Source organism: Tympanuchus pallidicinctus, unplaced genomic scaffold (genome assembly GCF_026119805.1).
Source record: "Tympanuchus pallidicinctus isolate F22 unplaced genomic scaffold, pur_lepc_1.0 scaffold5, whole genome shotgun sequence".
Taxonomy (NCBI): domain Eukaryota; kingdom Metazoa; phylum Chordata; class Aves; order Galliformes; family Phasianidae; genus Tympanuchus; species Tympanuchus pallidicinctus.
In genome coordinates, this window is record NW_026294769.1 from 26,681,240 (window position 1) to 26,706,162 (window position 24,923).

Genomic DNA, 24,923 nt, shown 5'->3' on the forward strand with positions numbered 1-24,923 from the left:
TACATCACATGTACCCTGCAGCAAGAGAAAAGACAACCAAAAGAGCTGCCTGATACCAAACTGAGCCTGTGGTTGGATGCCTGTAGGGGTTCAAGACTCCTTATGGAATGTACAGGAAATGCGTTTTGAGATCACAGAAGACCTACTATGGGGTTTGTAGAAGGACCAAAGGCAGAGAAAAGGCAAGATCAAAGTTAACACAGAAAAGACTTGAAACACGTTCTGAAATATTCCTAAACATACGTAGCTGATGCTTTACTGATGCTTTAGCTTTAGAGTTAAAGGAAAGCCCAAAAATAAATTTGCAGTATCTTTTATGCAAAACAGAATAGGACAAAGTACACAACCATTCACAAAACAATTACTTTTCTGTCAGAAAGTACATTTTGGCTATTGAGAAGATTCTATTTTATTAATTTATACAAAGAAAAAGCTTAAAAGGAAACTACAGTTTTAGTTTTGGAAGAACAGTGTTGAAGAGTTAATTCTCTGTATTATTCCAGCTGTTTAAATTAGTAACTTTTATAACTGTGTTTCCTGGTAACATTTGCCCTGAGAAAATCATGAGAACAAAAAACACATGAAACAGTAATATCTTTTTATTAAAATACCTCTCAAAACACTCATCATAATAAAATACATTTGCTGTTACTGTATGACATTGGCATACAGGCAACGCTTACGGCAAACTCTAGACAGCATCAAGAATTACAAAGTTAAGGCAAGCCCCAGAAAGCGTGCATCCTTGCTACCTACTCTCAGGCCATTACACAGACAAGTGTATTTACATTTTTATGCTGTTCCCCAGGCTTGTTTCAGGCGAGTCCTCTCCACCCGTGCTGCTCCTCTGACTTGACCTCCCATTGAAATTCTAGTGACGTCAATGTTGTCACAGATGGAGAACAGCAGGCACCTAACCACAAACATCAGGCCCATCTTCCACTCTCAAAAGATTCAGTGCTTCAAATCATTTAACACTGCAAGATCTTAACTGTGCTATTGAGCTGTAGGAATGCTTACTGCCCACTTCCTATCTTGGTGAAGGACAATGCATCATCCTCCAACCAGAAGCAGTCGCGGCTACTTTTAACAAACTCTCCCCCTCCACTCATTTTAAGAAAGCCAAGAAAAAGATGATATGAATCATCAAATATTCAAAGATCAGCTCCTTCATTGAAAGCAAAGGTTTTCTGTTCAAATCCATGATTTATCACTTAATTGCAAGTTTAAAGTATGCAGGTACTTCATTATCTACTAGCTCAAAACAATAAACACCTTTCAAGTACTTCTTTACAGCTGAGAAAAGAGATTGAAGAAAGTAACATTATTTCACGACAGTATATTTAATATATATGTTTATTTTGTCTTGTTGAAAGAGCTGTATAATGAGAGAAAATAAAAAGCATTCAGGCAACCTTTTCAAGAAAATATATTTAAAATGACTGCTTTCATTTGTACATGGTACAGATATTCAGGTGTGACTAGAAAACAGTTTAATCCCTCTAGACAGAGGGCAGTGAGAGAAACATGAATAGGCAAATTCTTTTGTGTGTGTGTGCATACAGATATATGCATATATGCATAAAAAAGTCAAGGCACTAAAAAACACATCATTATAAATACCAAAAGCTGATCATTAACTACTCATACACTTCATTTTTGCACTTAGTACCATTATCAATGGAGTCTTAGTTGGGGCATAAAATTGCCACGCAACCGTCAACATACTCAAATTCTTTCTTAGAAAAATGGACAGTGTCCTATGCTCAGAACATCCGATTTTTGCCTCTGGGGGCACATCTTCCCTTCTTTGGCGATGACATCTCATGGGAAAACGAAAGTAAGACTTATGGTTTGGAATAAATATTCATAGCAACCTACTAAATGTGAACGCATCTGCGGCCAACTGCTCAGCTGATAACCCTGTAGCACTTGCCAGTGCGTGCTGTTTTGTTTTCTCATTTATTCGTTATATTCAAAATAAAATGTCACCTTCCCTTTACTGCACTGAATGTTCAAAGATTAAGTGACCCTAGAGAACAGTGCAAAAGGGAGGAGATGCAACTGCACCTAACAGCCTTGCTTTGGTCTCTCAGAGAAGACTGAAAAGATTTTTTCAGTTGCTAATGTATGTAAGAGAACATGGCAAATAAAACTGGTAAGGGAAGCGTCCCACTCAGCATTTTGTAGGGCAGCCCTTCTAAGAAGTCAGGATTTTATCCATAACGGCCCACGATTTAGACTTGAAGCATTAATTATTCTTTCTCCCCAAATAACATTTTCACAATAGAAGGCTAAGCTCGGAAACTAGAGGGCAATAAAGTTAAAAAACAAACAAACAAACAAACCACGAAGACCAGGCGCCTCAAGAACTCTCTCCCTGCAACTCAGTATCCATTTATTTATTTGTTGAACTCGGATGGTGAGAAACTCATTACCGTATTCTTAAGTTTTCCCTACTCTAAATACAGGATATTGCATTATATTCTGAAAACCAATATAGTCAATAGTATCAAATCAAAAGAAAACAACCAGAACAGCAAGGATGAGCACGGCTGTACCATTTGAGCAGAAGAAAAAGAAAACATAATGTTGAAAATTCTACAAGCTAGCCTTGCTTGCACGGATTTAAAAACACAAGTTTCAAATTTTATACATCTTTTTTCAACCAGCTCCATTTAATTGCAACCATTAGGCACTCCACCAAAATGCAGGATTTCCAATCCGCTTCTCTCTAACTGAGAGGGATTACTTTGGCCTCCATGTTAGCGTATTACAATTTTCCTCCTTCAAAACATACAGTTCATACATTTTACAGTTTTACTGCCATAGTCGATGCACTCTGGCCCGATACACTCACAGCAGGCGTTGTGAAACCATCGGTATTTGGATGCTCCCATGGACTCGCAAGAGATCTTGCACTGATGTATTGACATGCAGTCATCAAAATACACCACAGTACACATGTGTTCTAAACCAAGAGGGGGAAAACGGTTTAAAAGGTCTTAAAGTATCTAAAAGGTTACTTGAAAATTAATTACACATGCAGCTATTGAAATGGGAGTTCAAATCATTAAGACCATGAGGCATAAGGAAAAAAAGTGATAGAGAAGCAGAAAAGAGACAGAGACCCGAGGTGAGACCTATCAACTTTCAGTTTTTACTCTCTGCTCTCCCTCTGGATGATTTGTTTTTTTTTACATTAAATTGTGTCTTTTTTCTTTATCCCCCGCAAAGTCATGAGGGATTCTTTATGAAGTGTAACGATGGGCTATGCCAAAATAACAAGCAGGCGTCCTCTGAAGGTACACAGCCTTAGCATTAAGATACCACTACTGCAGTTGCTAGCAGATCGCTATTACATGCGATCAAGAAAAACAACACTTTTAGATCAGTTATTTTAAAAACTTATTTAAGCATAAACATTTTCTTCTCATCCCCAACAGTATTCTTAGACCACATTAAAACCACATGTTGCTAGAGCTAGAGGATCCCATTTTCCTCAACATGAGAGCAGCACAGCACGCTTTCAGTCATTATTTTAAGCAACACCAGTTTTACTACCAAGATTAAGAAATCCTTTCTGCCTTTTGCCTAAGCATCATCTTTGCTGCTCTAACCACCACGCAATTACTTGAAACGCCATGAAGTTTGGCACTATAACCCCAAACTGGAGCTGAGGCATTCACCATATCTATAAAATTAAAACATCTCTCCCCTGCCTACTTCTAATTCCCCAAGCTGATAGATCCCACCATTGTTTTTCTCTGCCAACTGAGTGATTACACTGTGGTTTGTCCTCTACAGGATCTCTGCACCACATCTGCCCCCAGCGTAACTTGGCACGCTGTGGGTGAAAGCACAACTGAAAGCTGCCTACAAATATGAACACCTCACTAACACACATCAGACAGATTTGTGAGCTGCAAATGTCAAGAGGCTTTCTAGCCCATTCCTGCTCAAATTGCACGGATCCAGAAGAAATGTACTGACCTACATTCCAAGGAGGATTAGAAAAATGTAATCCAAACATAGATGGTAAGTCAGACAGTTTATTTTTCATTTTTTAAATGATTATGGAGATATGGAGAAGGATGAGTAACCAAAGGACTTGGAGCAGTGCAATTGTTAGCCACTACATTTATTCAGTCTCTTGTATGTAAGCCTTGTGCTGAAGTCAGCGCAACCCCTCTCTTCAAAATACGGGTACCTCATATATTAGCAACCTCAGCAGCACACAGTTCTCCTGGCAAGTTCTTAAGGTGAAGGCCAGAGATGAGCTGAGGCCAGCAAAGGGCTCCATCACACTACAGGACATCAGATCTACGCGTTCAGTTTTCCCAGTACCAACAGTAGATGATCTTTGTGCTGTCCAATCTGCAGGACACATGGCAAGGGATAGCACAATGTATGAGAAAGCACAATGCAGCTGCTAGCTTTTCCATAGATGCTTCCTTCTTCTTGACAGCTGGAAACTCTGCCTATCCTGTGTAAGAATTAAAATCTGTCAAAACGCTGATGAAGGAAACCTGATAACTGCCAAATTATTTTACTGCTGCCTGAACAATTGCAAGACAGTCACAGGACATGCTGCCAGCTCACTGAACACAAGGCAGTATTCTTTGTTCAGGCTCTGGGCTGACATACACTTCTTGTAGACACCACATACAATGCAAAAGGCGTTAAGGATCTCGAGGAGGAAGTGCAGATCCAACACCAAGGCATTTTTCTGCTTCCAGGAAAGCTATGCTGTGAGTAACGCCGCAGTCATCTAAGAAATCTTGGAGTACCTGAAGTACTGCTGAGAATGTCAACAACACATGCAGTGGTTGTGCAAGTCCTGTCCCACTCTTGGCACTTCTGTTTCTCTAACACTTCAAAATAAAGCCTAAGGCCCAGTAAGCATAGAAAGTTCTCACAGAACAAAACCTCCACCTGAAATCTACCAAATATCCACAGCTTCGCTAAGAATGCTTTCTTTACAGGTGGGAGGGGAAAAAAGCAAAACAGGAACACACATTCCATGGTAGCACACAGAAGGAGTGACCTCCCTAATATGCACCTAAAGGGCTCAGTTAAAGCAAAAATGTGGTAGGGAGATGGTACTGGCAGCGACTGCTGCATCCACCAAAGCACACAGGTAAGAATCCTCCCAGGGGCCACACAGAATTGTGGGGGTTGTGAGGGAGCTCTGGAAATCAACCTGCTGCAGGTTCCCTACAATTGGCTGCAGAGGAAAGAATCCAGGTGGATTTTGTATCAGGTCCAGACAGCACAGAGAACTCCACAACCTCTCTGGGCAGCTTGTTGAAGTGCTCTCTCATCCTCAAAGTAAAGAAGTTTTTCCTCATGTTTACACAGAACTTCCTGTATTCCAGTTTGTGCCCATTGCCCCTTGTTCTATTGCTGGAAACCACTGAAACGAGCCTGGTCCTATCCACTGAGTCTCACCCTTCAAATATTTATAAGCACTGATCAGACCCCCCTCCTACCCCAGTCTTCTACTTTCCAAACCAACTCTCTCAGCCTTTTCTCATCAGGAGATGCTCCAGGCATGATTGATCATCTTTGTCTGACAGACTCTTTCTAGAAGTTCCCTGTCTTTCTTTTCCCAAGGAGACCAGAACTGGACACAGTGGTCTAAATATGGACTCACCAGGGCAAAGCAGAAGGGAAGGATCATCTCCCTTGACCTGCTGGCCACGCTTTTCTGATGCAACCCAGGATCCAGCTGGCCTTCTTGGCCACAAGGGCACGCTTCTGTCACAGTATTCAGCAACTCTGTCTTGCTTCAGAGAATTTGCAAGCACTGGGTAACCTTTTGGCACCAGCAACGAAAAGCTGGGATTGCCAGAAAGGAGCATACACACACCCTCTAGTCCCAGGATGCCCAGACAGCCCCATGTTTGTGCCTCCCTATCTTCTCACAGTAGCCATTCAGGTGTCAGCTGCAAGCACAGGACTGCCTCTGTCCCAAAACAAGCAATCCTAAATCTTTCTGGATCTTTGTCTACCAGAGATGCTGAGATGTCCTTCTACAGAAGTGAACACTTCTCTGAGTGGGAAGGAGGTCAGTGGATCTGCACTCCTAAGACCATAATCCTGGTAGAAGCAGGTGAGAGCAGTGAGGCCTTGTGATACTGGTCCAGGAAATCAACCTCACAGCACTAAAGTGGGGACAGAAGCAAGATCTCAGCCATATTAAGTTAGCAGCAACAACCAACTGGACCATTAATCTTGACAGACCAGAGAAGGAAGTTTATTTTCACGTGCACGTGGAAGCCAGAAGATTTGGTCCTAGATGGCCAATCCAGAAATGCTGCAAAATGGGGAGGACAGCTTGTACACACCAGGCCAGAGCTAGCAGTACACCTGGCTGGTTCCCAGTAGCACTTGTAAGAAACTAGAGGACACACGTAATGTGCAGGAGACTAAGCTACCAAACACATTTGGAAGTTTTCTCATTCAGAGGCATGCCAGCTAAACTGGTTCTTTCTTTATTGCGTACCTTGCTCACCACATGCTAACCTTGTCCCTCGCTCAGTAGGGTCAGTGTTTCTACACAGAAAAAGAATTTTGGAAAGCAGGAAAATTGCTCTCATCAAGCACCAAATCCCTCTTTATGGGCTACAAAAAGAGTCACAAAGGAAAAAAAAAAACCAAAAACCATCCTACAGGCTCAGTAGGGATCTGGGAAAGTATTTAAATTGTTTCACAAATGTAATTGCCCAGGCAATGCTGACTCCCTCAGTGCAGATAAAAGGATGCTACTTGCTGCATTAACAGCTCTTTCATTAGCGTTTTGCCTGTTTTCACACAGAAAGGACTATCAAATACAGATGGGGTAGGAAGGAGAGAGAGCACTGGGGGACTGACAGCTACACAGCTCTTTTCAGAACATTAATTTTTCTCCTTCTCCCCACAATTCATAACACATGAAGGTTGTGTGGGAGAAACAACAATGTAGAATCAAATTTAAATTCAGATGACTAGAAGAAACAGGCTCGTATTTCTGTCAGACTTTGCAACAATACTCTTGGTGCTTCAAGTGAGATCCGTATCGGTACTTGAAGAATTTGGCAAATCCAGGAAGAGAAAACAGCTCTGTTGTAAGTGAAGGAAAAACGCTTATCGGGAAGATGAAGGAACCTTCCTAGTTAATTACAAATCCCATGTGCTACCTTGAAAATTAAAGGTGCTATGTAAGGTAAGTTGCCTGCTGGTCTGTTTCGTGGTAGAAGAGGAGGTAACCGTCTGCCTGGCAGCCAGTTTGGTGTTAGTCAGAAGTTATTGGGGAAAAAAAAAAAAAAAGGCATTTTTAAAAATGTGTTCCTAGCATACCTACAGAAATAGGTGCCCTTGACTGGACTGCTAGATCTTCACTACCTGGCCAGCACTCAGTGGAAGCGTAAGCGCAGAGCTGACACCATCCATTGTGTCACTGAGCGGTTTAAGTCAGAATCCCTCAGCTACAACACAGATTTTGTTTCATCAGCTGCCAAAAGATTATCCACTTCCCCCCTGTCTCTCTTGCCAACATCCTGTCATCATCTGCAGCACTTAAGCTTATTTATACATTTGAACTTGCAGTTCAGAGCTCTGAGGGTATCAGCTAAAAACAAAGCAAAAAAAGAATAAAGTACAAAATGTAACTCTAGGTTAATAATCACTGCAAGTAGCGAAAGTCACTTGAAGCAGCTGCTCAAACACCAGAAACCACCGATACAAAGAGCTCGATCCAGCAGCTCGATGTGCTTTGGCCGCTAGAGTGTTAGAAGACCGCTCGCAGAAGAAAAGGGAAAGCATGCACGAAGACAATAATAATTCAAGGTCTGGTGGCTGCAGTAGGCAGCGGCAGGACAGGAATGTTTTATGTCTCTCTGCATTCCACTTCCACACTAACTGGCAGCCTGGCTCCGTCCCACTGTCAGGCACAAGGCCCTCGGGTTCCTGGGGCCAGCGCTGCTTTTCCTGGCACCCACCCAGGGCTGTACATAGCGAGTCTGGCACCCTAGATGGCTTCACAATGATCTGTGCATGGACACGCGTTGAAATGAAAATCAGAACTGTGTTACGGGATGCGGCAAGAGGTCTTTATAAGCAGAGCTATCCAAGTTTTGGCAAGTAATCTGCAGGACAGTACACAGCCTACTGCCCCCTCACCAAAATCTACATCTCATTACTCCTTCTCCCTTTCCAGGCAACAAAAGAAACGGCTGCTGCCTGCACACCACGATGAAGTGAAGCACACTGTGTGTGCCCATGCTGGCTAGTCTCTTTGGCTCTTCACCCCCTACCCTTCCACTTTCCAGTCATTGCTTCCTCAGTAAATTCACCCAAAACCTTTTAGAAACATTGCTACCGCATGGGTCACACAACATCCAACACAAGAGCTGCAGCTCCCCACGTGCCCTTACTTTCACCATAATCAACACCAACTGACCGAGGCCAGAGGTCAGTTTTTTCTTTCCACTTATTTTTCTCACGGATCAATTCACTGGAGTTTTTATAAGACATGATGTTCTGCAAAATCAGATCTCAATCTACTTTGTGGCCAAGAAAAGACCAATAGCCAATGATTACAAGAAAAGCTTTGACATTTATTTCTCTCCCGAGTATCTACTGAAACCCAAAATCCAGTGGCATTTGGTAAGTATTTCCAAACATAACTGTTATTTTTGGAATGCCATCATTCCAATGAAAGCCCTCTCAGCTTAAATCTCTAATACGACCTTAGCAAATGAAACGAAGGAGACCTTTGACTAAGAAAAAATTGTAGCTATGTATTTGTGTTGTTATACTCAGAACTCCTCCACACCCTCGAGCTGCAATTCCAATTCCAAGTTTAATCCAAAGCTATCATTAGCCCATCCTGTTGGCATGGTAGTAAAGGACTGCCAGGGAACAGCAAGTCCGGCTGCAGTACCTAAGTACAGTGGGATATATTCAAGGTTGTTCCAAGCATATGTTTTTCTTCCAAGTATAATTTACGTCTTTAAATACTTTAGTATTATTTACACACATGACTTTTTGTGGCTTGCCATTTAACATGGCTTTCTGCATCACTCTCATGATGGTAAGCAAGCGTTTTATTAATGTCAAAGACATATGAATGAAATGTTTTCTGCCCATCTGGATTCCCAGTTCTGGAATTAATTTTTTTTTCTAGTGTGCCTTAACCAAAGGAAGTCAGAAAAATTGCCATTACAGTTCCATGTAATCAATAGCAGCCCTACTCAGCAACAATACTAGGTCAGAAGTTCAAGATGAGATGGAAAAGCAGCGTGTCCATCAATTAGGGAATCCTGCTTTGATAAGACAAAAGAACCATCACAACAACAGCAAATGTGGTTACCAATACTTAAAGCGAGCGTTGGGAAGGAAGCGAAGCATTAATCACGCTACAGTAAAACAAATCAGATGCTCTTTTCCCCTTTTAATCAGCTACTTTACTAAGAACTACTTATGAGATTCTTTCAAGGCTTTGAAATGATTTGCACAGAAAAGTATTTCAGGTTTAGTATGGAAATTGAGAAGCAAAGAGAATGTTTCTTAACCCACTGCTGTCACTACACCAAACTTCTCATCTTTTACCCTGCCACTCAGCCAAAAAAACAAAAAAAAAAACCAAAAAAACACAACTCTAAACTCAAGGTGGAAAAAAATATATACATAAATAAAATAAAGGCAATAAGTTCCTACGCTGTTATGTCATGCTCAGAAGTAGACTGAACTTTTCCCCCATTTTTATACACAAAAAGAAGAGGGTAGCAGAGACAAGCACAGAAGATGCACTGAGAAAGCTGCACTGAGAAAGCTGCTGGAAGAGACCAGAAGAGACGCGAGGAATTCAGACACTGTATTTATTACCTTTGTCACTAGAGTAAGGTGCGTGGATGTTGTTGCTTGGAACGGAGACGTTCTGATGCTGTGGCTGGTTCACTGTTTCTAAAAAGGAAACTAAGTTCTCGTGATGGGACAATTCTTCTGCAACAGGGAAGGAAACAATATTCCAGTTCAGCTGAGTATCCCCTTCTGTGAGCGCTCGGAAAAGCGAAGGAATTGGTTCATGCAACTCCTCCACAGTGCTCTTGGATGTTGGAGGTGTGTCGCTGTAATTGCGAGGGTTGCACATACCTGCAAAGGAATGAGAAGCTAAGTTATACAAAAATCCTTTCTTCTTGGAATCTGTGGGTGTATGTACATACATACGGAACCCTTCTGCTGATATAATTCCCTCTTAACTCTTTAACTCACAACTCAAGAGCAGAAGTGCCACCAAAACCAGCAGTGCTAATTTTCAATAGCGGCAGGTTTCAGATCTCTGCAGAATTCCACAAAACACATCTGCAACTCGTGAGCTCCAAGCAAAAAGAAAAACCTCTTTTTCACTTCCCTTTCTATGCTATAGCATTACACTTCAGAACACAGAGTTCAGCTCAAGGTTTGTTTCCCCTGGGAAATGTGACAAAGCGCAGCATGACCGACACTGGCATGAATTCGGAATGGGAGCCTACAACTGAACAAAGACAGTATCTCGACAAGTCCTGAGCTTTGTGAAACTTTTGATCACAATTCAAGTATTTGATCTCATCTGCTTCAGCAGTGCATAAGATCTTACCAGGCACCTGCCAGAGGTGCAAAGATCAGCACCAGGAGAGAGCAAGAGTCTGCTCTCTTTACCTGCTTAGACACGGCTGAGATGAACCGAGATTTTCTGCTTAGTTGGAGAGTCACTACAGACAAAACACTTATTTCCACATTACCCCTTACACATTTTTTTCAATATCTCCTGGGGAATCTTTTTTGAAATCTGTTGTCCTCTACTGTAATCCTCTTTGCCTCTGTAATATGCCATGCAGGTGCCAGATTTTCATTTAACATTTAAATGCAACCATTTATTAACCGCGATTACCTTCTTTTAATCAAAACATTGAAACCTCCAAGACTGAAAGCAAAAGTTACACATGCATAGGTATTTAGAACCAGAAGCCATAAAATGCTATCAGAAGTCACCTGGCAAGAGACAGAGAAATTGATTTTCCTGATGCACATCTGGATATAATTTTGGGTAGTTTTACAGTTACACTTTTAGACAGCTACAGCTGCAAAGCAAATCAATCCTCTTCCTCCAAAGCAACACGAAGCGCGTATGTTTGAAGTCCACCTGCCCTACACACTCAGCAAACATCTCCTGCCATGTGGATGCATTAAGCCTCCAGTTTCAGGAATCATATTTAGCTCTGACTTTATAGAAAAACACAACCTCTTCAAAGTAAGTGCTGAACAGTAGAGGTAACTCCTGACTTCAGAGCAGACATGACCTGAAGGACAGCACGACCCATCTGCTTTCATGTTAGATTTGATCAGTTTAGAGATTCAGCTATCAGAATGACAGTGAAATCTCCCACTCCAAATCTACATTACTGAGTAATTATTTCAGAATAGGACGATGCCATACAGCCAAGGTCTGAGGCACCTGCAGAACCACCAGTACTGGGAAACTGAAACTAAAACCCTGCTAACTGCTTTACTGGATAGCACTGAGGGAAGCAGCAACAGAACAGGGAGTCATGTTCAGATTTAGAAAATAAACTATGTAGACTTTTTTCTTTATAATCACAGTAGCTAGGTTCTTCTTCCTATAGAATATCTGTGCACAAAACCCTGTTTTCTGAACCAGACAGCACTTCTGAAAAAGCAAAGTAGCCTGCTCTCCTTTCCCTACCCCTCTGACTGAGTAAGTCTACAATACAATTCAGTACTGCATTAAAAAAAGCAAGAACACATGGGAAGGGCAAAGGGAACGGGAGGGAAATATACACAAATCTATTTCGCTCTTCAGTGAGTCCATTAAAGTATTTCAGCTCAAATAGAAAAATTAAACTATAACACCTCTTTCAAAATTAATAGCCAGCACAGGGAGATGGGCTGAAAATCCTTTTTGCCATTGGGAAGAATCTCATGTGCACCCAAGTGTTCTGTTCCACTCCTTATTTACTGAAGGACAGACAAGCAAAGGTAAGCTGCTGAGAACCAAGCAAGAAGCAAGTTGTCAGAAAGCATATTCACGTCATGATGGAATGTGAGAAGCAATGAAATGCAGCGAAAAGGAGCACTCTGAAGCACTCATCCTCATGAACTCAGAGAAGAATGGACCAGCCAGAAGCTGTGAGAAGGTACAGTGATCAACATGCCTCCTGTTTATGGGAACCAGATGGATCTGTATGGCAGTGGAGGGCCCAGCAACCCCAGGACGATGAATCTTTCAAAACATTTATAATATGAGAAGGAACAAGAACATATCCATCCTTCTGCAGAGGCACCATTCACTAACAGAAATCTTGGCACTGTGAGCACTATCTGTTGGTAATAATGCTGTCCTTGTTAGGGCTGTCATCTCATCTTACAGAAGGAATTTGTATACCTTCTTCTCACGCTCCTGAAACAGATCTTTTTGCAAATAAAAGAGTGATGAAAAACATGGACCGTGCGTAATTACAACTAGTCCCGAGGACTCACGGGGGAACTCTCATCTCCAATTGCCCCTACATGGAATCCAACCCCATAATGAAGGTACTGTGTAGTTTCATTGAGATGACAATTGAAAAAGAAGTCCACAAACAGATAGCAAAATTGCTATGTAGTGATGTTGACATCACCCAAGCAAAATTTGGACTGCTACTGTGTACCTCACAAAGCAGATGCGGCCTTCTGGCATGTTGGTCCCCACTGGCATGTTCCACTGCATGCTAACTCATGCAGTACCCATAGAACAAGTTGCAAGACAATGAAAGAACAGATTTTGTCCTCGTGCTTAACTTCTGCAGTAGGGCTGTGACTTGAACACATGGCAGGGAGAAGTTTCTATAAATAAAAAGAAATCCCCAACAACTGCAAACTTACCAACACAGTCACAGCACTCATCCCAAAGCGTGCCAAGGCAGAGCATGCACTCCTTGCAGCAGGAACAGTTCCCTTCCCCTGGGCGGCACTGACACAGCTCCTGAAAACAACATGAACGTGTTACACCCAGCAATCCCAGACATGAAATGCCAGCAGGGCACAGCAATTCTTCCTCTGGCCACAACTCAAGTTAGGGTTTTAAGAACAGCTTTTTACACTAATCGAGTGAGAAAACAGTAAAAGAGCTCTAGCCAAACAACCAAGCTGAATTTACAAATGGATCTTTTCAGACTGTTTTGTTTTATAGGCTGAAATTCTGAACGCAAATCTGAAGTTTGCTAACAAGTGTTCAAAAGAGAAAAAGTCCTACTCATGGTAAAGCTCTGTTCACCTACATGTTCCCTGAATACTTTTCCCACTGCAAAACCAAATTCAAAGAAGGACGTTTCTTTTTGTATAAATAGTGCAGATGAGGTATAATTTAGCTAAAAAAAGGAAGCTCAGAAGATGTGCAGTGCCTACCATCACACCTATTTGTGGATCTTGAAATGAATGTATTTGGTTTAGCCATTGGAACACACTTAATTTGCACATCTCTGAATGCTTGCTACACATTGCTCTCTGTTTATCGTATTAGTAGCTGTATGTGGGTATATATATATTTATCTGAAGTCCAGCTGATTCATTTCTGCTCTTAATCTGTCCCCAGAATAAAACCCTGGATACTTCAAAATTGTAGTCTCTTGAAAGTAAAATGGTACACATACACTCTTTTCTCTAACTGTGATTAAGACAGAAAACCAGAAAAGACATGGAAGCACAAAGATAACACTTTCTGCCTCCTGCTTCCTAAATCTGAAAGCTCTGGTTTGTTTGGCAGTCCTCCTGAAGCCGTACAGTTGAGGATCCTGAAGCATGGAACAGCCTGCACGTACAAAGGAAATCTAAAAACCAGGTGGCCCGCCTCCCTGCAGCTCACAGACACGTAGGAGCAGCTCCAAAGGACCTCAGCTCCCAGATGGCAGCCTGCAGGCGTGGCTCGTGTCCTGGTCCTCAATGCATCTGGGAGAGAGAGGCCAGAGCCGCGTCCCTCTTTCAGGGGACTGACACAGGACCAACCCCCAAATCCACCACAGATGGGCCCCTCTGCACTAATGCACTTCATCAATCCATCATTCTTCCATTTGCTTTGTCCCAAATTAACAATTAAAAGCCTTCTTGAAGCCAGCAAAAAAAGCCACACAATCCAGAAACTATTGTGTTTCGCACAGCGCTGAGATGCTGCCATTGCCTGCATAACTTAATGTAAATTGTTTGCACTTCTGAGTGGCTGAGCATCAGCTCCTCCTCTCCACATGCATTTTTGCCATACACAGTCTTAGTAAGTCTTGAATTTTTATTTACAGACTGGAAACCTACCAAGATTTTCAACTTTTTCACTCTCAAAGTTTACTCGTGTCACCTATTACTGTGCTGTTTCCAAGTGAAGGATGAAAAACAGGCCCGTCACTGAGAAACACAAAGTTTTCCACAAGAGGAGACACCACAAACTTAGAAAGATGACTTATGTGAATGAATGACGCATTTCTAAAATATTTATCTTTCTGTTCAATAAACAGATTGTGTCAGACTTGAGGAGTAAAAGCCTGAATAAAACGATTTTTAAAAGCAACCAAGAGTACAGCACTGCTGCGTTGGCCACTGAGCTCTATTGGGATGTATTCACATTAAACATATCCTACACGTTTGCTCTTCAACAGTAAAACTGGGCAGACAACTTCACACCTATTAAAGACATTGCAACACCAACAAGCCGGTATGTGGGTGGAGGCTACTCTCCATAAAATATAAATGCAGTGTATGAATCAAAGCCAGAAAACTCACTGAATTTGAGTTATTTCAACTTTACAGCCTGCATTATGCAGTCTAAGAGTATTCCCACAGAATTAAAAGTAATCTTAACTTTTGCACTTGCAATACAAAAATAATATAACAGAATGGCTGATTGGAAGGGAGCCCACCCAGTCCCATCCCGTGCTGTGGGGCCCCAGCAGCTCAGCTGCCCAGGGCCCCATCCAACCTGGCCTTGAGCACCTCCAGGGATGGGGCACCACAGCTTACATGGGCAGCTGTGCCAGCGCCTCACTGCACTCTGAGCAAGTGTGTGTCTGTATTCTTAGTGTCTATATGCACGAGGACTATCTAGGGATCTCATCACTATACCTACCAGTATTTTAACAAGTTTATTTTTATACGAAAGGCTTAGGAACATTTTAAATTTTTTTCTTTTTCTTTTTTTCTTTTTAACTTGGAAAAAGAAGATGGAAGAAAGAGCAATCACGTTGGTCTTATGCACAGCTCTTCAGCCCCTCCTCCCCAGGGCTGTCCCTGCAGGGCAGTAATCGTATGTTTTTCCATCCATGCGTTTGCATGTCCACTGTTTCCTTAACCACACTCAAGTTCCTACTGACTCACCCAGACCGGACACTTGTGCAGGATACATCTCCTTAAAAGAATGCTTCCATGGGACGTGGGTGAAGTGAAGCAGAAAGAGAAATGCTCCCTGTTGATAGCTGGGGGTGGCAAGGCGTCAGTGGAAGAAAATATTACTCATAAGTGAGTCTGGCAGCTGCCCAGGCTGAACTACTGAAGGTGCACCAGTATTCTGCTAGGCAAGAAATGAGCCTCCCTCGTCTAAAAATACAGCATTAAGTAGGAAGCAGACAAGTTTGTACAATAAAGGTATTTCTGCTTCAGAGAGCAAATAAAGCCTTTTACAAGGAATTTAACAACTCCATTTTTTCAAAACTTTCTTGAAGCGACAGAGACTGTTTTCTCAGCGTGGCGAGAAACAGGACCTGAAGGCATTGGCAACCTCTCTGCAAACTGGAGGAGGGAATGAAAGAAAATAGCTCATGTTTTTTTCCTAGAACAGTTTAATAACAGCAAATCTCCTGGAAGCAAACCAGACGGGATTATTTTGCTAACCCGACCACATTACATTCTACAGCTACAAAACACACACTAGCAGAAATTTTTGAATACGCAAACCTTGAAGTAGAAATGTGAGAGCTATTTCATATCGCTGGCCAAAAAAAGTCTTGTAAACACTTGAAAGCTTGGAAGCTCGTGCCCAAGTTTAACAGGAAGGGAAGATAAATCTTCAGCAGGCATCACCAATGGTGGCATAAATGATGTAAGTCATGGTGTCCCCACTCAGTGTTCTCATCTTCTCTGTGCATGGGAACCCCAAAGCAGAAGAAATGCTGGAGAAGAGGTGCCAGGCACCACTAAGGCCACCAGCCTACCCAAGGAGTGGGGCAACAGCACTGCAGGGGCTCAAGGATGAGCTGTGCCCAAAGCCAGGGAGGGAGTTGAGCTCATGGCCCCTCTCTGCTTCTGCTCCTGGGTCTCACCCAGAGCTCCTCCAAAACTGCAGGAGCCACCAAGTTTCTGCAAGGGTGAAGCCAAAAAGGAGAGGTTCCTCAAGCTATCTGCTTATGGAAAAAACATAACATCCCAACACAGAGGCACCAGAAGAGCTACAGCCATCAAGACCTAAGAGGAAAGCGTGCAAGTTGTTGGTCTCACACTCTGTCCTGGATTTAACAGGATAAATATTTACGTAGGGACCACCCTCGAGCTGAGCAGCTCCTAAGGAGTGGCAGTAATGACTGTACTGAAGCTGGCACAAATATTTGTATTAACCGTATGATTTTTGAGAGCCCCACTGCTCCCACAGATGCAGGTGGCCAACACTGTGTCTTGCCGGCTCCCCAGTAACCTCAGAGCCACACCGATTTGGCTTCAAGCCACGAAGCACACCAAACTAGAGTGGTTATAGAAACAGGATAGGGAACTGCATGAGATAGTCCAGAAAACTTACTCTTACCAAAGTACTTTTAATTCCGATTTCTCCAGAGTGGTTTAGAGGGAAACAAGAACACTCAGATATACCGTATTGCACACAACCCAAGAAGTATGACGTACTTCAGAGAGCACTGCAATGCTTCTGCTGCAACAACACTTGAACGTTTAAGAAGAAAGAAGGAAAAAGCCAAGACGAGAGATAGCAACAGCTTGGTCATAGCTTCAGGAGCCTTCCCATCTGCCTTCTGATCCATCTGCCTCCATCAGTCATTGACCTGTGACCACGCATGACCCCAACACTAAGGAGTAGTGTCTCAAAGAGCAACGTGCAGTCCTGATTTGAGAGAAATGCTTTCAGAGGGTGTCCCACATCACCGATACAAAGCAAGAGAGCACATCCCTAGGGCTGTGCTGCTAGGAAGATGCCAATGCCCAAGCAAAACACAGCATTATCACTGAAAACCAGTGCCACAGTCACTGGAAAGGTAAGTCAAAAGCCTTTCTCTCTCTCCCTCATTTAACAACTCTGTAGAGAATGGCTGAGAAGCAGCACTGTTTTCAATTATTTTTTCCATTTAAAGTAATGGCAGTGCAGGAAGTCAGAAGGATATTTACCAGCATTTGTGCTCTCTGCTTTTCCACTTCAACCTGCAAAGAAGCAGTAGGAAGCTGGAGCTGACCACAGGAAGGTTCCTTTTTTCCAGTGTGTGTCAGAAAGCGTGCTCAGGTCACTGCCCATCAATTACTAATCAGCAGGCAATGGAACTGCTCACAATTCCTCTAAAAGGACCTCTCGCTCTGCTCCCAACCACTGCTGGAAGAGCAGCTGGGGCTCAGCCACTCCTTCAGCCCTATGGACAGCACGCAGTGAGCCAAAAGCAGCAGCTGGGCTCAAGCTGAACATCCACTGTTCACAAACACAACTCAAGAGCCCGTTTTAGGCAAACTCACACACTTTAAGAGCTTGCTCATCCCCATTAGTAGCCAGAGGTACTTCAGGGTTGTGAGGCAGATTGGAGCTACACCAGCATTTGTCCTCTCAGGGGGCTTTCAGCCATTTTCAGCTTTACAACCCTCTGTCATGAGGAGTGCCATTCAGGGAGATGCTCAAGGCCAGGTTGGATGCAGCCCCGGACAGCCGAGCTGGTGGGAGACAGCCCTGCCCATGGCACGGGTTGGGACTGGGTGGGCTTTAATTTCCAACCAACACCATCTGTGATTCCACGATAAAACGGCCTTAATTTGTATCACTGGGTCTTCCCAAGGGACAGCTTCTGAACTTAAAGACAAGCACAGGCAGCTCTACCTGGATGAGGCACTTGCTGACATCGCTGGCGCACAGTGCCTTGTTGCAGCCCACTGACGAGCGGGCCCACACCAGCAGCAGCAGCAGCAGCAGGGATGTACTCAGCGCTGCACACGGTGACCTCATTGTTCCAGCGGTTTGCAGACGGAGCTCAACCAGCACTAAAACCATTTTTGACCACCGGGAAAAAAAGAGAAAAAAAAAAAAATCAAACATGAAGGAGGCACGATAACAAACCCGACCGCTCCTCCTCTGCCGGCAAACTTCTCCGTTTGAAACTTCTCTGCTGTTGCGCTCACGCGTTAAAACCGCACTGCATTTCAGGTGAACGAGGTCAGGTTCGTAACATCAGATCTGACGGCCTATGAGCAGCGACAAATAAAACGCAGCAGCGAAGCCCTAACCGCGAAGGCACCGTCCGGGCAGACACCTCGAGCCATCGCACAGAAACGAAGCTGCTACGTCAGCGTCGATTCATTAAAGCGAAGCTCCCGGGGGCTCCGAGCGGCGCATTCTACAGGAGCGACGCCGCGAGGGCTCAGACCGGCAGGAGCGGAGAGCGCGGGTCCGCAGGAGGTTCCCCGCCGCCCGCGCGTGCCCCCGAACCCGGGCCGAGGGCCGGAGCCCGGCACACAGCCCACGTTTGGGCAGAGCTCGCGGCGGGCCCGCATTGTTCTCACGGGAGGGAAAGGCAGACGGGCACGGGATGGCCGCCGCGCAGCGCCCGGCGCCGCCGCCCCCGCCCCCCCGCCGTCGGCACCCCCGGGCCTCAGGTGCGGCCCGCAGCCCGACAGGGAAGCACGCGGCGGGCCGCCCGGCCCCGGCCCCTCCATCAGGGAGCGCCCCGCCGCGCCGCCCGGCTCCGGGGCACCCGCGGGGCCCTGCGCCGCCCCTCCCGGCCTCCTCCGGCGGGCAGCGGAACGCTCCTCACAAAGCCGCCGCCTCCCCGCCGGCTCCATCCTCCGGCGCCGCGCCTCCGCCCCTCGCCCCCCTCACCGGCCGGGCGGCCCCGCTCCGCCGGCGGCTCCGGCTGCTCCGCGGGCGGCTCCGGCGACCGCGCGCCTCAGCTCGGCCGCGGGCAGCGCGCGGGCGGCGGCAGCGCGGGCTCGCAGCGCGCACACGGCGCAGGGCCCCGCCTCGGGGCGCCGCAGGGCCCGCCTCTCGCTCCGCGCCCGCCGCTGAGGGGAAGCCGAGCGCGGCCCCGGCGGGCGGGAGGGCTGTGCGGGGGAGAGGGAGCGGTCTGCTCGTGCTACAAAGATGCAGGAGGAGCCGTCGCCTGACGATGCGCTTAGTAGCAGCCTAATTAAGTGCCGGGCAGCAGTGTGGCTTTTGTGTCGGTGCGCAGAGACCGCTGCGGAGCTCCGGGGCCGCCGAGTCCGACGACCGCCGCGGTGGTTGTGGAGAGCCGCTAGGCAGGACCCGGAACGCAGCCGGGCTGCCGGCCGGGTGTTGCCCCCACGTAGTGATCTGGGAGATGAAAACACAGTGAATGCTGCTTTGTGCAGAGCTGTTGTTTTCAAGGAATCACAGAATGGTTTGGGTTGAAAGGGACCTCAAAACCCACTCTGTCCCACCCCAGCCACAGGCAGGGCTGCCCCCCAGCAGCTCAGCTGCTCACAGAATCACAGAATCACAGAATCACCCGGGTTGGAAGGGACCTCAAGGATCATGTAGTTCCAACCTCCCTGCCTAGCAGGGCCACCAAACGTACACATTCAGATCAGGTTGCCCAGGACCCCGTCCAACCTGGCCTTGAACACGTCCAAGGACGGGGCATCCACAACCTCCCTGGGCAGCCCGTTCCAGGGCCTAACTACTCTCCTTGTGAAGAACTTCCCCCTAACATCCAACCTAAATCTTTCCTCCTTCAACTTGGATCCATTTCCCCTAGTCCTGCTATTGTCAGCCCTTCTGAAGAGTTTACTCCCCTCCTGGGTGTAGGTTCCCTTCAGGTATTGATAGGCTGCAATGAGGTCACCCCGCAGCCTTCTCTTCTCCAGGCTGAACAAGCCCAACTCCCTCAGCCTGTCCTCATAGGGGAGGTGCTCCAGCCCCCTGATCATCTTAGTCGCCCTCCTCTGGACCCTTTCCAAGATCTCTATGTCTTTCTTGTACTGAGGGCTCCATACCTGGACACAGTACTCCAGGTGGGGCCTCACAAGAGCCGAGTAGACAGGGACAATTACCTCCCTCTCCCTGCTGACCACCCCTCTCCTGATGGAGCCCAGGATCCCATTTGCCTTTCGAGCTGCCAGAGCGCACTGCTGGCTCATGTTCAGTCTCTCGTCCATCAGGACCCCGAGGTCCTTCTCTGCCGAGCTGCTCTCAAGGCCCACTCCTCCCAGCCTGTACGGGTGCCTGGGGTTCTTCCGGCCCAAATGCAAAACCTTGCACTTTGCCGTGTTGAACCTCATTAGGTTCACCCGAGCCCAGCCCTCCAGCCTGTCGAGGTCCCTCTGAATGGCATCCCTTCCTTCCACCGTATCAACCGCACCACTCAGCTTGGTGTCGTCAGCAAACTTGCTGAGGGTGCACTCAATTCCCTCATCGATGTCATTAATAAAGATGTTAAAGAGCACCGGTCCCAAGACAGACCCTTGGGGGACACCACTTGTTACCGGCCTCCACCTGGACATAGAGCCATTGACCACCACCCTCTGTCTGCGGCCTTTCAACCAATTGCTTATCCATCGGGTCGTCCACCCATCAAATCCACTTCCCTCCAATTTGGAGATGAGGATGTGGTGGGGGACCATGTCAAAGGCCTTGCTCAGGGACCCATCCAACCTGGCCCTGAACACCTCCAGGGATGGGGCACCACAGCTTACACGGGCAGCTGTGCCAGCGCCTCACCACCTTCTGAAGGGAGTATTTCCTTCCAACATCTAACCTAAACCTTCCCCTTGTGCTATTGCTATCAGCATCCGTGTAAAAAGTCAGACCTCTTCTTTTTATAATCTCTCTTTAAGTACTGCAAGGCCACAATGAGGTCTCTCTGGAGCCTTCTCCAAGCTGAAGAAACCCAGCTTCCTCAGCCTTTCTTCGTAAGAGGTGCTCCAGCCCTCTGATCATCTCTTTGGCCCCCTCCTGGACCTGCTCCAACATCTCCATGTCCTTCTTGTGCTAGGGCTCCCAGGCCTGGATGCAGTACTATAGATGGGTTCCCACAAAAGCAGAGCAGAGGGCAACAATCCCCTCCCTCTCCCTGCTGGCCACCCCTCTTCTGATGCAGCCCAGGATACTGCAGGAGTACACTACTGGCTCACGTCTAGCTTTTCATCCACCATTACTCCCAAATACTTCTATGCAGGGCTGTTTTCACTGTATTCTTCTCCCAGTCTGTATACATACATACCTGTGACTGCCTCAACCCAAGTGCAACAAGACCGAAATAACGTGTTTCATCCCTGGAGGAAAACCCAGGAGGAACTCAGCAGCGCCTGGCTTTCCTGGAAGTAGCTGTCCCTCAGGAGGGAGAAGCAATGCTACGTGGCAGCCATCCCTCACACTCAGCTCCAACTTGCATTGCTTGGTGGAAATAATGGAAATACACTCTGGAGATCATGCTGCAGCACAATCCTAGAAAAGCACAACTGGAACACAGCTTGGATCCAGGTCACAGAGGGCAGGAGAGTGTGTGGTGTATGGGACCACAACGTGGGTGCCAACACTTTGGACAGTGGGATGTTCAGTAGTTGGCATCAACTGAAAACAACCTGTGTGAAATGGTTAACAGGAAGTTATCTCTCCTTGTTCAGGAAACACAGGCAAGCTAAACCTGACAAATAACCAGATTCAGACCTCCTCATAAGGTAAATTGTCAATTTTAATTAACCAAAAAATGTATAATCCTTTCATTTGTCATGCTGTGAACTGCCTTACTCCAGCCAGCTCTGATGCTTACATTTGCAATTCCCTTACTCTGTTTGGTTCTATGGTATCAGTAGGGTGGTCTTGCATAAAAGCAGGAGCTTCCCCTTCCTCCAGTACCTAGCAAATTAAAAGCGGGGGGGGGAAAAAGAGCTTCAGGGCAGGAGCTACCTGTGAATTTGTGCTTAATCCAGTATTACTGCGCTCGTGTTACTATCACTTTATTCTTGACTGCAGCCTGCAGTGACGTGCAGCTGGAAGGAGTCTGTTGTCCACAGCCTCTAGCTCAGCATCAAAATGAAGGAGTCCTGGGCGTTCACATAAGCACAAGGAGCAGCAGTTCACCTGGTATTTAAAAATCAGTTCAGAGCAAGTACTTTAATCTCTTTTGCAGGTAACCATCCCTCTTCCATAAAGCCCCATTTCTTCCTGAAGTAATTTCACAGACATCAGATCCCAAGCACTCTTGAATAATTGATGGCCTAGGCTGTAACAAATCTTTTTCATGAATATCTATAACCTCCTGCCACCAATAAATAATTAACTGTTCATTAACAATACTAGGGATACAAAAATGTTAAAACAAAAGCTTTTCATTTTTTTAGTTTTTAATCGATTCTCCCTACATATTTCCTATCACGGGAACGATGAGATTTGATCATAGTACCAAGTGTTACAATATTAAAAAATTCCAACCAGTAACATGACCAATAAAATTTATTAAACATTATATTTACAACTATTTACATATCCTTCCATAGATTAATATTAAAATAGACAATATACAATTTAGAATTTTCATTCAAAGGCATTTTGTTGGAAAAAATAGGCTCTATTACGAGACCACCATAAGAGAAAAAAAGTTGTTGCTTTTTTTTTTTTCTTTGTTTGCTTTGTCTTTGTTTTACACAAAAATATTTTCAGCATAGTAAGTCATAGGTGTGGCGTGACAACAGCAGACCAACATGAAGTATGGTTTTGTAAATGCTACAGTTGTTCAGGTTTCGGTTATTGAAGTCAAGGAGCTGGGGGTTCTGTGAAGCATGCAACACGGGTCAGTTTCAACTCTTTTACAGTTATGGTGATGAAACAAGCAGCTAAATCAAACACATGCCATAGTAAAAGAACTGCCAACCAGGAACACACTACACTTAATAAAAACGACAACTTTGGTCCAATAAAACATTAGACAAAAACAGTTTTACAGTTAAAATATCTATTTTGTACAGGTTTGAACATTAATTACAAGACTATTTACATTTGCACAATATGTATAAAATAAATTATTTAAAAATGAAGACAATATTACATCTTTTTCCAAAAAGAAAAAAAACTATACAGTAATTTACAAAATACAATAAGATTAATAGACTATTTTCCTCCAAGTCTGATTTTTCTTCTACAGACTTTTCATCTTATTTCCCCCCCCCCGTAGCAGTCCCACTGTTACCCAAGTTTCATGATACAAAGCTTCCTAGCAGATTTTAGGTATCATTTTGTTTTGGTGGCTGTTTGTGTTACAGCTGCCAGCGCTGTTAACTCACCATGTTTCATCATCCTTGTCAGCAGTGAGCCCTGAAGCCATAGGCAATTTTGAAATACAGGTAATGCTATTTTCTGGGAAACTGACTTCAGAATAAGCGTCCATCTCTGTGTTGTGAACAAGACCCCATGCCACATTTTTCTGAATAGTTATTGGGAAAGGCAGTATTCTACATTAAGTGTTCATTAATAAAGTGTTCTGTCTTAAAAGAAAAATACCTTTGTGAATCGCTGCACCTCAGTCTCTGGCAGTCCAAAGGCAAAAGCCAGTAAGTACTGGTTGTCATATTGGTGTCAATTCAAAGTCGTCATTAACATCAACAAGAGGAACGTAGAATTCCTGAATTTCATAAATGCTGATGGATTTGTACGTAGCAGGATCGAGTTCTTGTAGTTTAAGCTGCCACTCCAGTCTTTGTACTGCATTTAAAGCTGCTGCTTCATGCTGCTGCCTCATCAAAAGGCACGTCTGTTTTGGAATGCAGAAGGAAGTTATTTCAATATCAGAAAATGCTGCAGCACGAGCTTCAAAACAGAAAAGACATCTACGAGCCTCTTTGTGGCAGCACCTGCCCCAAGTCTCTATTCAAATAATCAGATTATTCCATCACAAAGCTCGTGTTTTTGTTTTGTTTTTGTTTTTAATATTAGCAGACCTTCTTCCATGTTGCCTTTATAACGTGGAATCATGGAATCATTTGAGTTGGCAGGCATCTTTAAAAGCCATCCAAGTCCAACTCCCCTGCAACAAACAGGGATATCTACAATAACTTATGATACTGCATATCACATATCAAGTGCATATCAAGTGCTTATCACATAACAGATGTATTTATTCATATACTGATTCACGTTTACTCCTGTCATCTTTGCAGTGACATCAGAGGCACTGTTTCCCCTAAAGATAGGGAAAGACAAAGAGCAATACCTTTAATTTGTCAAACTTATCATCGACATCCTGTAACCATGACATAAACTGTCGCGCGTTGAATCGATCCCTCACTGATGTTTTGCTGTCATCAGTCTGCAAAAAGAACAACAAAAAAAACCACCACCTGTAAGTTGTTTGATAGCTCGTATCAGACATGCTTTAAAACATGAAAACATACTTTGTGGCACCTTCATAAACAGCACTTCCTTGGAAAACCAAACTCCAAGTCAACGTATCAAGGTACATGCAAGCATATGTCTTCATCTCCCTTCCCTCAGCTAGCTGCTCTCCAGAAATGGTTATTCCCAGATCCCCTCAGGTTAAAGCTAATCACTGTTCTCTATTTTTAAAATTGGAGTAGGAGGCGTCAAGATTTATGCCTTAAAATCTCCATCAGTAGAAAGCAGATCTTCCACAACATTCTCTTTTTGTTCTTTTTAAAATTCAGTAACAAATCAAACGAATGTCCCCTCAGGGAAAAGCAAAGCATTCATCAAG

At 44.8% G+C, this 24,923-nt stretch overlaps 3 protein-coding genes across 8 annotated transcripts in view; 1 reads left to right on the forward strand and 2 right to left on the reverse strand.

The window, feature by feature from the left end:
- Nucleotides 1-583: 583 nt before the first annotated feature.
- On the reverse strand, nt 584-19,169 carry TWSG1 (twisted gastrulation BMP signaling modulator 1). Of its 2 annotated transcripts, XM_052703757.1 has the most exons (5): nt 19,079-19,169; nt 18,083-18,243; nt 12,907-13,006; nt 9,871-10,137; nt 584-2,971 (listed from the first exon to the last, which is right to left on the reverse strand). In XM_052703757.1, the coding sequence occupies exons 2-5, from the start codon at nt 18,206-18,208 to the stop codon at nt 2,790-2,792; spliced, it is 675 nt and encodes a 224-aa protein (XP_052559717.1). In that variant the 5' UTR covers nt 18,209-18,243; nt 19,079-19,169; the 3' UTR covers nt 584-2,789. The 2 variants fall into 2 exon arrangements, with proteins under 2 accessions (XP_052559717.1, XP_052559716.1); XM_052703756.1 differs by lacking the exon at nt 19,079-19,169 and having other exon boundaries at nt 18,083-18,599.
- LOC128091247 (proline-rich protein HaeIII subfamily 1-like) lies at nt 18,297-19,264 on the forward strand. Its single transcript, XM_052704299.1, has 2 exons — nt 18,297-18,305; nt 18,407-19,264. Exons 1-2 carry the CDS (start codon nt 18,297-18,299, stop codon nt 19,262-19,264), a joined length of 867 nt encoding a protein of 288 aa, XP_052560259.1.
- Nucleotides 19,265-20,911: 1,647 nt separating this feature from the next.
- The window catches only part of ANKRD12 (ankyrin repeat domain 12), a 60,990-nt gene continuing 56,978 nt past the window's right edge, over nt 20,912-24,923 (reverse strand). For 3 of the 5 annotated variants that reach the window (XM_052703718.1, XM_052703719.1, XM_052703720.1), the window contains 2 exons: nt 24,423-24,518; nt 23,152-23,963 (listed from right to left, as the gene is read on the reverse strand). In XM_052703718.1, coding sequence (XP_052559678.1) covers nt 23,778-23,963; nt 24,423-24,518 — 282 coding nt within the window. In that variant the 3' untranslated portion in view covers nt 23,152-23,777. Of the gene's footprint in view, nt 21,799-22,123; nt 22,298-23,151; nt 23,964-24,422; nt 24,519-24,923 lie in introns of those variants that run through there. The other 2 variants (XR_008211154.1, XR_008211153.1) reach the window with 2 other exon arrangements.

What these genes read in the sequence shown, in the direction of transcription:
- TWSG1 (XM_052703756.1), bottom strand. Translation starts at nt 18,298, where the DNA reads ATGTTTGATTTTTTTTTTTTTCTCTTTTTTTCCCGGTGGTCAAAAATG. An exon ending in TCAGCAAGTGCCTCATCCAG is followed by an intron (nt 13,007 to 18,082) that starts GTAGAGCTGCCT and finishes TGTTGTTTTCAG; the next exon opens with GAGCTGTGTCAGTGCCGCCC. An exon ending in ACCTTACTCTAGTGACAAAG is followed by an intron (nt 2,972 to 9,870) that starts GTAATAAATACA and finishes CTCTTGGTTTAG; the next exon opens with AACACATGTGTACTGTGGTG.